The 15,391-nt window shown below is 54.4% G+C and overlaps 1 protein-coding gene across 1 annotated transcript in view; it reads left to right on the plus strand.

Annotated features, from left to right (window-relative positions):
• The first annotated feature begins 5,272 nt into the window (after positions 1 to 5,272).
• The window catches only part of Tmem132b (transmembrane protein 132B), a 278,153-nt gene continuing 268,034 nt past the window's right edge, over positions 5,273 to 15,391 (plus strand). Inside the window, exon 1 of the mRNA XM_076561257.1 lies at positions 5,273 to 5,635. Within this exon, the coding sequence (XP_076417372.1) occupies positions 5,575 to 5,635 (61 nt within the window). The 5' untranslated portion in view covers positions 5,273 to 5,574. The remainder of the gene's footprint in view (positions 5,636 to 15,391) is intronic.

Below are 15,391 nucleotides of genomic sequence, written 5' to 3' on the forward strand. Positions count from 1 at the left end.
ACCGCGCTCTTGCTATGGCTCTAATAGCTGTGACCCCCGGGCAACTTTATTTATTAACATACAATTAAAACCACATTTCAGTACAAATAAAATACCACCACGGGAGAGACTCTGAACAGAACAGACAGCTCTGCAAGGAGCAAGGAGGGCAAGCAATGCTTGTAGGGCAGACTTTTCTGCTCCATCAGCCGCTCCCCAAATAACCACACAGAGACGTAATATTATAAATGCTCAGCCAATCGCTTAGGCTTGCTTCTAGCTAGCTCTCATAAATTAACCCATTTCTAGTAACTATGTGCTGCTCCGAGGTTTGTTTACCTCATCTGTGTACTTCCCATCCTGCTTGCTCTGCATCTCATGGCGTCTCCCCTCGACTCCGCCTTTCTCCCTCCCATCATTCTTTCTGCCCCCCCCAAATCCCGCCTAGCTGTCGGCCAATCAGCTTTTTATTAACAGTGAGAGCAACGCATCTTCACAGTGTACAGAAGGATGGTTCCACAGCAAATGCTATCACATGATGCCCTCACTGGGGGTTTTGGGGGATGGATACGGAGTGCAGGGAGAAGGATATGAGTACACACCAAGACACTCCAACTTGGGCCCAAGGTTTTGCTTTCTCAATTATCCGTGTCTTGAGTCTCTGTTGGGAACATGTGATTTGGAAAACTACTTCATCCTCAAAAAGTCAGCATAACAGAAGAAGCAATTTGTGTTTTGTTTCTCTTCTCCCTTTTGATGTACGTTCTGAATTGTTGGGCTGGGTGTTAAGTACTCCCGACTGACTGTCCATTCAGGGCTCTCGAACCTGCCTCTATCATCCAGGCTGCTTTTAGCTGCAAGTCATGGAAGCCTGCCCAGACGGCAGAGCTGAAGTACCGCCGTCTCAGAGGACGTCTGTGTGGGATCAGCTCTGCTGCAGACGACACGGTGGCTAAAGAGGTCAGAATCTGTCTTTTTTTTTTTTTTTTTTTTTTTCTGCCACCTGGAGCTGGTGGTGGTGTGTGCATGCTCTGGCCTTGCCCATTGACTATCAGCCTCGTTCTCTTTCTAGTACATCTTAAAATTGTTCCCAAGTCCCAACCATGGGGTGCCTCCACTGCTGGCTCTTTTAAATTATTATTTGAAAGTCAGTAGTTTATGTATATAAGTGTGTTGTCTGCAATGTATGTCTGCGCATCATGTGTGTAGTACCCACAGCGACCAGTAGAGGGCATTGGATCCCTTAGAACTGGAGTTACAGATAGTTGTGAATGGGAAGCAAACCTGAGTTCTTGGGAAGGACAGCACTGTTCTCAACTTCTGAACCATCTCTCCAGGCCCCTGACCGTCTCTGTCTCTTTCTTATACACCTTCTGCCCTGCTGCCGAGCAGTGGAAGGGCTACAAGGCATTTCCTCCTCCTCCTCCTCCTCCTCCTCCTCCTCCTCCTCCTCCTCCTCCTCCTCCTTCTTCTTCTTTTTCAGAGCTCAGGACTGAACCCAGGGCGTTGCGCTTGCTAGGCAAGCACTCTACCACTGAGCTAAATCTCCAACCCCTAGCATTTCCTTCTTAAGCACCTCATCCCCTCTAGCCAGGTCTTTGTGTGTGTGTGTGTGTGTGTGTGTGTGTGTGTGTGTGTGTGTGTGTGTCACACTACTCTCTTATGTGGCCTTTACATGGACTCCAGTCCCTTCTGAATGTATGTGGTGGCACACACTTTTAACTCCAGCACTTGGGAGGCAGAGGCAAGTGGATCTCTATGAGATTGAGGTTAGCCTGGTCTACATAGTGTGCTCTGGGTGAGGTAGGACTACGCAGTGAGACACTGTCTCATTTTTTTTTTTAAAAAAAGCTATTATTGTTTTGACTGTGAATTGGGGGTGGGGGTGGTTGATATGTGCCACTGCACGTTTACAGCTGTCAGTTTTCTCCTTCCAGTGTGGATCCCAGGCGTGGAAGTCAGGCATATGGGGCCAGTCCCCTTTCCTGCTGAACTACCTTGCCTTCCCTTCTTCAAGGCTCAGTTCACAGGCTTATGGGGGTTTCTGCCACCTCGTTAACCTGCTGTCGAATCCCGAGTTTCCCTCCTTTCTATTTTCCTTATTTCCTCCCCTGGATAGTTGTTAGGGTTCCCTGTGCCAAGCCTGGTACCTAGGTCTAGCCAGGCCCCCAGCTGTTGGGGATGGACAGAGGGTGGTATTCCCATAGGGAGAGCCAGAGTGATAACAGTGCTCTGTAGAATAAAACCCAGGAAGGAGGCTGGGGATGTGGCTCAGTGGCCTAACATGCACAAAGCCGTGGGTTCGATCCAGAGCACCTACTAACTGTAGGTGCAAGGCTGGAGGCGGAGAAGGCAGGAGGGTCAGGAATCTGCGGCTTTGAACACCTCAGAAAAAAGAAAAGAGGGCCTCTTATCTCCATCTTGTATCGGACGTCTTGAAATACCCGACTCTCAGCGCATTCCTGATTCCTGTTATTTAAGTTAGATGGTCTTCTATTTCGGGAGCCCCTCCGCCCCCAGCATTCTCGGTTCCCGGGGCGAGAGCCTGCGCCGCCTGGAGAGGCAGTGCCAACTTTGCCCGCAAGATGGCAATGTTGCTCTTTGACCGCAGCCCAGCGGCGCCTGGGCGGCGCTTTAGAGGCGAGGCCTGGGAGGATCGGGAGAGGACAGCCACCTGCTAGGTAGGGGTGGCCTGAGCTCTATACCTCAGGACCAGGCTAGCTCTCCCTCCCCACACCACAGAGCCAAGGGGGAGGGTCATTTCTGACTTCAGCTTCTCCAGGTGTGCACAGAACCTTGGGGGGCCTGCCTGGTTCCCAGACCATCAGGCTGGAGGTGAGACTCGGTGGTGGTGGTGGTGGTGGGGGTTTGAGGTTGGGTAGGGATGAGAAGATGAATTTGCTGAGGGAGCGATGGGGCCTCCTGGTCAGCTCCTCAGCCTTTCTGGGCCCTTTAGGCGCCCCCTCCCCCCAGCTTAGCATTTCCATAAATACCATCTGAAACCCAGGCTTGGCGAAACGCAGAAATCCTTACCCAGTGAAGGCACAGGCCAAAGCAGGGCTCCTACTGCTCAAAGGAGCTCAGAAAAGGTTAGGAGTTTATACAAAGTCACACAGCAGCCTGCTGTCTCTGCCATGCCACAAAACAGAGCGCCCCCCTTCCTCTTCGTGGAATTAACTCATCACCTGTGAGGGTCAGTCGGGGGAGAGCACTCCAGTCTAGCTCTATCCCTAGATACACAGAGCAGCTCTCTGGGGTGTGATGGGGTGCCTCGGAGCGGAAGTGTGTTTGTGTGTGTGTGTGTGTGTGTGTGTGTGTGTGTGTGTGTGTGTGTGGTGGGTAAGGTCACTGATGCCTTCCATCACATCTGGGACTTGATGGGTCTTGGCTTGTGGCCTTGCTGGGTGGATTCATGCCCGCCTATCCTTCCACCAATGAAGCCACACAGAATGGCCCCTGGTCCATTTTATAACATGGTTTCTCATTGGTCTCAGATCCTAGCTCTCGGTGATCTTGGTCAAGTCCACCCTGGCCTCCCTCTGGCTATGGCTGCAGCCTGGGGTACCTGCCTCGTGGGGCTGCTGTTTACCCGCCACTCCTCAGGAGTGGCAGGCCCACTGTGTTTCCTTTCCGTGTGCCCAGGCCTTGCACACAGTAGGTGCTCAGTTCAGCGGTACTCATGAGTAAAAGAGGTGTCTGGAGCAGCACACAGGAGATCCTGAGGCTGGACAACACCCACACAGGAACAGTCACTGAGAGGGAATAAATAGCCCCCCAAACCCAAGGAGAAGCCGAGAACCCACTGTCCAGCCATTGATTCCCGACCCCCCCCCCCCCCCCAGCTCCTTGGCCAGGCCAGGAGCTCCCGTGGAAGGCTGGCTGTAGGCAGAGCAGAATCCCTTCCTGGTAGCTAACCTGGCCTAAGACCAGGCACCTGCTTCTTGCTCTTTCTTCTCTTATTGTGGGAGAGCCTGGAGCTGCCTGGGCTAATGAGCCCCTACTAATGAAGCAGGTCTGCCAGCCCCCTCACCAGCTGGGAAGGCTGGAGTGTTCCGATGCCTGCCTTCGTGCCTGCCCTTGGAGGGAAATCAGACCATCCAGGGATAATGGCAGCAGAGAGCATGGGAGTGCTGCCCTTGGTGATCAGGGCAGGGGCTTTCTGGGCATTACTGGGGACACCAGCGAGAGGCTGCCCGGGCTTCATGTTTCAGGTTGGGAAACAGGCTTAGGAGTTCTGTCTGCCCTAGGTTGCCCAGGCTGAGCTGGGTTCTCAGCTAAGGACGCTGGACTGAAGTCTGCATCACCCCAGCTGACCGATTTGAAGTTTGACCCATTTTTCCACGCAAAGCCGGGACACCAGAAACTGGTGGCCGGTGTGACTGGGTTGGGTAGGGCAAGACCCGGGTAGGCGGATTCCACAGCCACTGGCCTTGTAGCCTGGTGGAGGGAACTTCCATGGCCTCTCAGGGCGACTAGAGAAGCCCCTTAGGGTTTCCCTGTTTCAAACCTGTGGCCTGGACTAGGCTAGCGGTTGTGCTTCCAGAGGGACAGTAGTTTCTATGCCCCTGTTACCTGCGACTGTGACACGCTGGCTGAAGCCTGGCCCACCTCGTGGATGAATGCGATGACTGCCTTGATGGGGAATTCGTAGCCCAGGGTTTGCACACTGCAGACACCCCAGAACCCTAGGAGCACCCTGGTCTGCCCGGGGCTGGCAGACAGTCTTGAGGGCCCTCTCAGGCCACACCTCATCCATCCATCACGTGCCCTGTCTGCGCTCAGCCTCGCAATCTGTCCCCTCGCAGACACCTCCTCTGCGAGGGGACGCCCATCGTTGCGCCCCCAAACACACCCTGGGAACCGGGTCCGCACTCTCCATGTTCTCTCTGTCCCCAGGCGACTACCTACTCGGGTCTCCACAGGCCTCCGCGGCCCTGCGCCCTCCCCTGGGAGAGAGTGGCACGTCCTGCCGCTTAACCGCTGGGTGGCCGCTTGGTGTCTTGGCCCCGGGGGAGGGCACCTCCCCGCCTTCCCTTTTGCTATCCTTTTCCACCTCCGGGCGCTTGTTCCTCCTCCCTCCTTCTTCTATACCCCGTTCCTCTTCTTCCTCCCTTCTCTTCCCCTCCTCCCTCCCCCTCCTCCCCTCTCAACTCCATCCTCCTCCCTCTTCTTCTAGCCCCGTTCCTCCTTCTCCCTTTCCCTCCTCCTCCCTCCTCCCTTCCCCTTCTCCCTCCTCCTCCTTTCCTGTCCTCCTCCCTCCTCCTCCCTCCTGGCTGCTCCCCTCCTCCTCCTCCTCCCTCCTCCCTCCCCTCCTCCCTGCTCGGCTCGCTCACTCTCGCGCTGGCTAGAGGGGCGGCCGGCAGCTGGCGCTGGCCGAGGCGGCGGCGGGATGGGACGCGCGCTGGGGCGCAGGAGCCGCGGCGCCGGCGGGGGCCGCGCAACTCGGGCCAAGTGCAGGGCGGGCGCGCGCTGAGCCCGGGCGCCGCCGTCTGCAGCCGGGCGGCCGAGCGCGGAGCCGAGAGGTGCGGGAGGCGGCGGCGGCGGCGGCGGCGGCGCAGGAGCGAGCGGAGCCCGGCGCCGGCTCCCGGGAGGACCATGCGGGCCCCGGCCGCGTCGCTCGGGCTGCTGCTGGCGCTGAGCGCGCTCCGCTGCGCAGGTAACGCGGCCGCGTCCCCTCCCCGACCCCGCGCGCAAAGTTGCTGCCTGGGTCCCAAGTCCCGGGCGGCCGCCGCCTCCTGCTCTTGGCGGGGCTGGGAAGCCTCGGGTGGCCCAAACCCCGTGCGCGTTCCCTTTGCCTCCTCTCCAGTCTCAGCTGCCCTTCGCATCCTTTTGGGGCTCCGGGAGCCACAGGCAGGGCTCCCCGGATTAATCTCCTCACTCGGCTGGGCACCCGGGTCCGGGGGTCGGCGGGGGATGTCGTGGCCCAGCATCTGTGGACCGTTGTCCTGTTGCCTGGACACCTGCGGGGCCTGGAGGTCGTCTCGGCCGGCGATGTCTGGCTTGGCCGTAGTCCCTCCCGCGCCCGGTTGCCCTCCTGTCTCCAGCTTCCCAAAGCCACCCACTCCCCCCCAAGTGGCTCCCGAAGGCAACCAGGTGACCCCGCTGCTCGCCCCCTGGAAGCGCAGGTCGCCCCAGCACCCTGACCGGGGCTGTCAGGGCCCCGGAGCGTGGTCCAGCAGCCCCGGGTCGTGCAGACATCTGGTGATGTCTAAGGTGTCAGTGTTCAAAGCCCTTGCCCCGGCATCGGGGAGCCCGGCTCCAAGCCGGGACCCGCGCAGATGTCGCCTAAAGCCCGCGAATGGGGAAGTCAGAATAGCCAGGTATTTGTTGTTTGCAGCCTGGGCTGGAGTTGGCTCAACTCGGCCACCTCGATGTTGCTACGTGTTGGTTGTAGAGGAAGCTTATCCTAAAATGACAGGACCCCCCCTCCCCCACCCCAGGCAAGGGGAGACAATCCCAAAGGCTGGGAAGAAGCGACAGTCACGAGCCATGTTCATGTGCGTGCGAGGGCTGTGTTCTCCAGACCTTTAAAACACACGTTTTGGGAGCAGGTAGCTTTAGACTGAGAGCATCCCTTCCCGTTCCTTAAACCAACCAACCGTACGGATACCCAGAATGCAGAAGGAAAAGAACGCAACCTCAACTTTGCGGCTCTGACAGCCTGGGTGAGGTCGCACTTAGGAGCAAGCCTGGATGCCGACTTGTTTATAAGGATGACTGTGCATGGGGGGAAAAGTAAATATTGCCTTCCTCCCCGATGCCCTCAAGTGACCCCAAATATTTACTAAGACTTTCCGCTTGGAGAGATAGTGGTCAGCCCGGAGCTTTGGTTGGGCCCCCGGAGGACGTTGCACTGGTCTTAAAAGTGGAGGGCTCTTCTTTGGCGTGGTTAATGAGCAGCCGAGGGCTGTTTGGCTCTTGGCACTGATCTGCGGCCTGGAGTGGGGCACTGACGGGGTCCAGGCCGCTTCCTCAGAGCGGAAGCCAAAGTGCCCAGTCCCTCGGACTTGAAAATTGCAGTGTAGTGGCTATTTTCTCTCTCCATGGGGGTCAGCGTTCGCCTGGCTGTGTTCAAGAGCGGTTGGAGGAGGACGCTGCCCGCTTCTTGTCTTGTGCCAGAATGAGTCCCCTCACCCTGTCCAGCCCCACCCAACCACGGAAGAGCCTGTGCATGGCTCTGGGCGGCTTGTGGTAGGAGGGGGGAGGAAGAATGTGCCACCCCTGGGAACCTATTCCTGGCCCTCCGAGGATGCTGTCAGCACAGCCACCAAAGCAGAGTTTTCCATGCTTGGGGTCCTTGGTCGCCGTGCCTTCCACCGGTTCCCACCAGGGACATAAAGAGAACACAGTTTGCTAAGTCTATATTTAGCTCCCAAAGCAAGGGTGATGTTCCTGAAAGAGCTGCCTACTCTTGGTTGATTGGGAGTTAACCAGCTTCGTCTAGAACTGGCTGCGTTTTCTAGATCATTTCTGGACCAGCCTTGGACTGGCTGAGGTCCTGGGAGAGGGGCTTGGGAGAGAGAGAGAGAGTTCAGCTGTGAGGAGGCGCTCATTGCACACACGCTGTTGCCTGTGCCCCCTTCCTGCGTGGGCAGCTACCCCGGGAAGGAGTGGTAGGCGGACTTCTTGGAGCCTCGTGAAGGCTGAAGCATACGGAATTGTACTTGGTTGGAGTCAGCACAAATCTTCCGGCTTTAGCGACCAGGGGGCCCCATCATTTAAACCATGTTTGTGCATGCTGTGGCTTTGGAAGTTAGGGATGCAGTTACAGACCACGTCCCCTGGGGGAAATTGACAAGTCTTGCTTTGTTGACCTCTGATGCTTTTATTTTGGGGGAGGGGTGTCTGTGGAATGGGGTGGGTGGGGTGCACCCCCCCCCCCCCCACACACAGAGAGCCTTGCTGGTGATAAGTTTGCAATTGTAGGGACGGCGCTGTTGGCTTGCAAGTCACAGGGCTTAGCCCTGCCTGCCTGGTCCCCCGTGCAGTGGCGAGTGGTCTATTTGTTTCTCATTTACACCGGGTCTTGAGAAGGGGTGGCCCTGTGGTGTGTGGGGGAAGTGGAGGGGTGTGTGTGGGGAAATGCTAATTCTGTCGCAGCCTCCGGTGATTTAATGGCATTGGGGACCTTCCCAGAGTAAATCATCTGGCGCCCCTCCTCCCGCCAGTGGCAGGAACCGGGAGGCGTGGGGCTTCCTCAGGAGCTCCGCTTGGGTGACAAAGAGCGCAGCGGTTGCCATGATCCGAAGGACAAAAAAGAAGCCCCTCATTTGCTGGCTCGGAGGCTGGGAGGGTGGTCTCGGCCAGTAAAGCCCTTTAAAGGTTTCCTTCTCAGAGAGCCCCGGGTAGAGTTCCGGGTAGCCCTTTCTCTCTTGGGTCTCAGTTTGAGAGGGATGGGGAGAGTCCTTTTTCCTGAAGGCTGTGGCTCTCGGCCCCCCCGGGGCCTGTGAGGAGGAGGGGCTTAGGTACCTCCCTCAGCTCTTGGGAGGAAGTGGTCCAGAGTAAGAAGGGGCCTCTGAGCACAGCTCTGCGGCAGGTAGGGGTCTGCGGCCAGGCCAGAGAATGTCTTCTCAACTCATGGCCCTGGACTTTCTAACCTTACACCTAGCGCTTGGCTGGCTACCGCGTTTTCCACCTAAGGAGTCCCTGGCTATGACAGCGACCGCTCTTTTGACAACCTGAAAGATTGGTGTAGGTGCTGATGGGTGTGGGGGCTCTGGGGCTGCGCTCTGTGCGGCTGGCAGGTTCTATGAGTCTTTTCTGCTAGGAGCACCAGAGAGCATGCTCCTCTGCAGGTGGGCCAGCGGAGCGAGGGCTGTTTACGTTTATGGGTGAAGATGTTGACAGGGGAGGCTAAGCCATCTAACTTCCATCTGCATGCCCTGGCATGTGCACCCTCCCAAATAATACTTTAAAAAATAAAATAAAGGGTAGATATTGGCCGGCCCATGCATGCACACCTGCCTCCTGGTCCTTGAGGTTTCTTGTTCTATGCTCTCACGCCTTTGTGTGTATGGAGGTCAGAGGTCAACATCAGGTGATGTCCTCCATCACACTCTACCTTGCTTTTGGAGACAGTCTCTCACTGAATCTGGGGCTCACCAATTAGTCTAGGCTGTCTGGCCAGTGAGCTGAAGGGATCCCCCTGTCTCTGGGGTGCCGGGGTTGCTAAGTGCATTCCCTCCTGCACCTGGCTTTTTAGATGGGTGCTGCAGGATCGAACTCAGGTCCTCACGCTTGCCTGGAGACACTTTCCTGACAGCCACCTCCACAGCCTTCAGTTCTTCCTCTGGAAGGTGTCCTAGCCTCAGCGGTGACCTAGGCTGGCTCTGCCTGTGGACTATCCCAAGCCCTTTCTAGATGAGGCTTCCCTGACCTGCAACAATCCTCTCAGGGTAGGCACTTCCACGTTTTGCAGATGAGGAAACTGAGGCTGGAGAGGTGCCGGGTGGGGTGACCACTCCAGATGTGCACAGCAGCATTCATTTGCATCTCAGGGTTTTCTCTTAGCTACTGTGAACATTCATTCCAGGTTATGTGAACATTCATTCCAGGATACTTATTTTTAATGGATGATGATGATGATGGTGATGTGTGTGTAGGGGCGTCAGCCACCCCGGTGCCTATGTGAAGGTCATGACCTGCAAGAGTTGCCTCTCTTCTTCCACCTTCAAGTTGGTTTTGGGGCTTGAACTCGGGTCACCAAGCTTTGCAGCAAGTGCCCTTTACCCCAATGAGCCATCTTGCTGGTCCTGGGTTTTTGGGCTTTGGTGTTGGTTTGGACCCAGGAACATGGGGTTGTGTCTCTTTCCCGAGGGGAAAGCTGTGTCTCTGTTTGGGAGAGGTGTGGCTTTTCTCAAGTAGAAGCTCCCACAGTTGGTCACAGAGGTGCCTGGTATTGGGGAAGACAGAGCGGGTGAGGAAGGCCCACTTGTGGAGGGGCTGGCCACCTTTGGGGACATCTGAACGGCAGTCTCATTTTTTTTTTTTGTTTTTTCGAGACAGGGTTTCTCTGTGTAGCTTTGCGCCTTTCCTGGAACTCACTTGGTAGCCCAGGCTGGCCTCGAACTCACAGAGATCCGCCTGCCTCTGCCTCCCGAGTGCTGGGATTAAAGGCGTGCGCCACCACCGCCCGGCTTGGGGACATCTGAACGGCAGTCTCATTTTTAACTTGCTTGCATGGAAAAAGAAAATCACAGTCAGCGAGATGGGTCGGATTCAGAAAGGCAAATATCACATACTTTCTCTGATTCGTAGATCCTAGATTTTATATGGGCACATAAATTGGTCCATGCACATGGGATGTGGAAGCAGAAGGGAGTCTGTGGGAATGAATGGTAATTATGGGAGGGGAGGGGGAGAAAGGGGAGGGCACGTGGGTGTGGCCAAAGTGCAGATGTACTTATTTGGAAATGTCTATGAAAGCCGTTACTTTATTTTTTTTGGGGGGGGGGACAGGGTTTCTCTGTGTAGCTTTGGAGCCTGTCCTAGAACTCACTGTGTAGACCAGGCTGGCCTTGAACTCACAGAGATCCATGTGACTCTGCCTCCCGAGTGCTGGGATTAAAGGTGTGCACCACCACCACCACCACCACCACCACCACCACCACCACCACCACCACCACCGACCTGGTCCGCCATTACTATTTTCTTTTTCTTTTTTCTTTATTTTTTCTTTTGGTTTTTTCGAGTCAGGGTTTCTCTGTGTAGCTTTGCGCCTTTCCTGGAACTCACTTGGTAGCCCAGGCTGGCCTCGAACTCACAGAGATCCGCCTGGCTCTGCCTCCCGAGTGCTGGGATTAAAGGCATGCGCCACCACCGCCCGGCTGCCATTACTATTTTCAATGAACATATGTCACAAAATTTTTTTTTAAAACACAAAATTGGTGATGGGCATGGCAGTGCATACCTTTAAAGATAGCACTCAGGAGGCAGAGACAGGTGGATCTCCATGAGTTCAAGGTCAGTGTGGTCTATATAGTGAGTTCCAGGTCAGGGCTATACTGTGAGACCCTGAATGAAAGAATAAAATCCATTGAGGCGCTGGGTAGAAAGCGATATTGGTTAAGTTCTTGGCTTTTAAGCATGAGATCTGAGTGAGTTCCCTAGGACCCACATCAAAAGGCCAGGTGTGGTGGTGCATGCTTGTAACCCCAGCCCTGGGGATGTGGAAACAGGAGGAGGATCCATGGGGCACAATGCACAGCCTACCGGGTGCATTCCAGACCAGTAAGAGGCCTCTCAAAAACAAAAACAAAAACAAACAAAAAACCCAAGGTGTATAGCACTTGAGAAATGACATCCCCAAGTCATCCTCTGGTTACCATTTGCACATGCAAGCACGTGTAAACACCCCCCCCCCCACACACATACATGTATCAACAACAACCCCTCCCTTTCAGCTGGGGCCATCAGTGTCTCCATTCAGGTTTGAGATATTGGCAGTATTGGCTTAGTCCCTTGGCCTCTCCAAAACTCCATTTCCTCGTCTGGAAGATGGGCCCTGAACTACTTCTTTAAAGATCTCATGATGGGACTGGGGGACCCTAGCAAGCACAAGGCTTGTGATAAGTTTCCAGGAGTGGGGCTCTACCCACAGGTAGAGCTACAGAGAGAAGCCACAGCATGATCCATCCACCAAGCAGCTTAAAAAAATGCTGTGTCTTCGGGCTGGAGAGACGGTTTAGCTGTTAAAAGTGAATTTCCTGTTCTTCCGGAGGACCCCAGGGTTCAGTTCCCAGCATCCAGGTTGGCTGGCTCACCGCTTCCTGTAACTCCAACTCCAGAGGAACCAATGCCTTTTTCTCACTTCCTCCGACACCTGTGGCATACACATGTTTGGGCACACGTACATGCACACATAAATAAAAGTAAAGTATTAAAAGATAATACTGGGCATTGCTTATAGCTGAGGCTGGCCTTGAACTTGCGAGCTGGGGTTACAGAGTTGCACCACCTTGCCCAGCTCACAAAGGGGCGGGTGTCTTGATGCAAGACTTCATTGGGGTTCTTGAGCAGCTCTTGGGGTGAGATTGGCTATATCCTAGGTAGGGATACCGAGGCACAGAGAATCCTAGGGATGGATGGCATGGAGTGTGTGTGCAGAATGGGGTCTCTTCCTTGAAGCTCCTGACTTCTGCCCTGATAGTACCTCCTTGGTCAGGAGCCTGCTGCATTTCCCTGACCTCAGTCTCGGGGGACTGTGAGTATAGGACAGACTGGATGATGATGGGGGAAGCCCAGGAATGCAACAGAAGTGTCTGATGGGGAGTGACTGGTGATGGCGCTAATGGGACTTCGTGGTAGAAGTGACACTATTTAAAGATGTTCCTGGGGCTGGAGATGTGATGCGGTAGTAAGACCATTGGCTGCTGCGCTGGCTGCTCCTGCGGAGGATGGGGTTCTGTTCCCAGCACCCACATGCTCACAACCATCTGTGACTCCAGCTCCAGGGGCTCTGAAACCATGATCTTTTGACCTCCACAGGCACCGGGCACATGTGTGGTACACAGACATACACTCAGGCAAGACTCTTCTTCTATTAAAAAGTAAAATAAAATTTGGAGGCTGGAGAGTTGGCTCAGTGGTTAAAGGCACTTGTTGTTGTTGCTGCAAAAAAACCCATGTTTGGTTCCCAGCACTCATGTGGAGGCTCACCACCTCCTTGGGAACTAAGCATGCATGTAGTGCACAGACACACATGCAAGCCATACACATAAAGTGATATAAAAAATCTAATAAGTAAATAAAATTTCTTCCTTATTTTCTCATATTTTGCCTATCATTTATCTATCTATCTATCTATCTTTCCATCCATCCATCCATCCATCCATCCATCCATCCATCCATCCATCCATCCATCCATCTATCATCCATCATGTGTGGTACTACAGTGCATGTGTGGAGGTCAGAGGTCAACTTGTTGGCATGGGTTTGGTTCTTTCCTTCTACCATGTGGGTCCCTGGGATTGAACTGGCTTTGCAGAGAGTTCTTTTAGCCATCTTACTGGCCTCTGTTTTCTCTCTCTGAGATATGGATTTCGTTATTTATTTAAATCAAATTTGCTTGTTAACAGTTGCAGCCATGCGTTTAGAGAGGCAACAGGTTTCTTTCTCTCTCTCTCTTTCTCTTTTTTTTTTTTCTTTTTCTTTTTGGCCTGAGACCTAACTTACCAAAAAGAACCGACTCCTGGAGAAGGCTCCAGGCAGAGGAATGGGGACCTCGTCGTCTCTCTGCAGAGTGCTTGGAACACAGAGGCTCCGGATACTGTGTCCATCCACCCGCCCACTCCCTCACTCAGTACTCACTCGCTCGCTCCTCATCCAACCATCACATATTCATCATCACTGGGCACTCAGGATGCCACAGTGGACAGAAGAGCCACTTCAGTCTCATGGGAGGGGCTGTCAGTCTCAGAAGCAGGCAACACAGCGAGGGAGAGATACACACCTGCTCAGTGGCGCAGGGAGAGGCAAGGTTGGGGGCCAATGGGGTTCTCCATCCAGCACTTGATTCTGCATCGCCCGCACAAGGCTTGGTGCATGCTCCCCTGCCTGGGGAAATTAAATTATTTAATTCCAATGCCTTCTCTTTGTGCAGCCACCTGGTTCTGCCTTCAGGGTGCTTGACCCAAACTTCCCTGATGCCAGGCTCCTTGGCTGTTGTATGCCCTCCCTCTCCCCATGCTCCCCGGGCCCCAAATAGTTACATAAGAAATCGATGGGGTTGAGTCAGGCGCACCAAGGTTTATGACTGAGGGTGATTGATTGTGAGCCTCACTCTGAGCCTGGAGTCTCATAGCTGAAGTCTGAATTAACCCACTGAGAACTCACTCTGGTGGCTGGTCCAGTCCCCTGAACTGGGGAAGGGTGGCTTGTGAGCATCACCCCTCAGGGTCAGCTCTGGGATCCTGTCCTCCAGCTGGGGGGGGGGGGCGGGTGTCCTTGTGTGCTGTGCCATCCTCTGTGGGCGCCCCTGGGGTTGCTAAGGAGCCAGGTCGATGGGGGTGTGGGGATGTTCTTGGTTTCCCCTGGCCACCTATGGGTGGCCATCTGACCTGCAGACCTTACCTCTTAGCTGCTGCCATTTAAGAACCAGGGGCTGAGCCAGGCGGTGGTGGTGCACGCCTTTAATCCCAGCACTCGGGAGGCAGAGACAGGTGGATCTCTGTGAGTTCCAGGCCAGCCTGGTCTATAGAGTGAGTTCCAGGACAGGCACCAAAACTACACAGAGAAACCCTGTCTCGAACCCCCCCCCCCAAAAAAAAGAACCAAGGGTTGTCAATATCACAGGTTTGGGGGTTCCCACAAGAAATGGTAAGGTCTGAAGTCCAGCATGGTGGCTCACAGTTGTAATCCTAGCATGCAGGGGGTGGAGGCAGGAGGATCACTGCAAGTTCAAGCCGAGTCTGGACTACATAGTTTCAGAATAGCCTGTGTTACATAGTAAGGTCACGATACACACACACACACACACACACACACACACACACACACACACACACACACAATGATTGGGAAGTATGGGCAATGTTCATCTAACCCCTTGACTGTACTGAGACTCAGTTTCTCCATCTGTAAAGTGGGCTGCTGCCAACCTTCTTCTTTACAACCGTCCTCCAATCTGCCTCACCCCTCGTGCACGTTCTTATGAATTCTGACACGTTTTTATTGCACTTTTTTTGAGACTAGTGACACCAGTGACAGTCCCTGACCTAGGGTGTGGCATGAAGGCAGCAGGCATGAAGCCATCGGTAACTGGGAACATGGCTTCCTCATAGGAGGCTGTGCAGGAGACACCACAGACAAGGGTGCTGGGAGAGGATGGCTTGTCCTCTGCAGCCGGTTCCAACAGTGGCATTGGAGCTGAGGCCTAAAGAGGAGAGTGGGGAGGCTAGGTAGGTGTGCTAGTTAGGGTTCTCTAGAATAACAGCTTATAGAATGAATCTGTCTGTCTCCATCCATCCACCCACCCATCCACCCATCCATCCATCCATCCATCCATCCATCCATCCATCCATCCATCCATCCATCCATCCGTCTGTCTGTCTACCTAAAGGGGATTTATTGGAATGACTTACAGGCTGCAGTCCAGCTAATCCAACAATGTCTGACTGTGAATGGGAAGTCCAAGAACCTAGCAGTTGCTCATTCTACAAGGCTGGATGTCTCAGCTGGTCCTAAGCCTACATTGGAATCCCAAAGAAGTAGGCTTCAATGCCAATGAAGGAATGGATGTGCTAGTCAGGCGAGGGCGAGCAGGCAGAGAACAAAAGCTTCTTTTTCCATGTCCTTATATGGGCTTCCAGAAGGTATGACCCAGATTAAAGTGTGTGTCTTCCTACCTCAAAGGTAAGGACTAGGAGCGGATGTACCCACTTCAAACCGAGCAAAAAGCCTCTCACAGGTGTGC

The sequence above is a fragment of the Peromyscus maniculatus genome, chromosome 23 (assembly GCF_049852395.1).
Source record: "Peromyscus maniculatus bairdii isolate BWxNUB_F1_BW_parent chromosome 23, HU_Pman_BW_mat_3.1, whole genome shotgun sequence".
Classification (NCBI taxonomy): domain Eukaryota; kingdom Metazoa; phylum Chordata; class Mammalia; order Rodentia; family Cricetidae; genus Peromyscus; species Peromyscus maniculatus.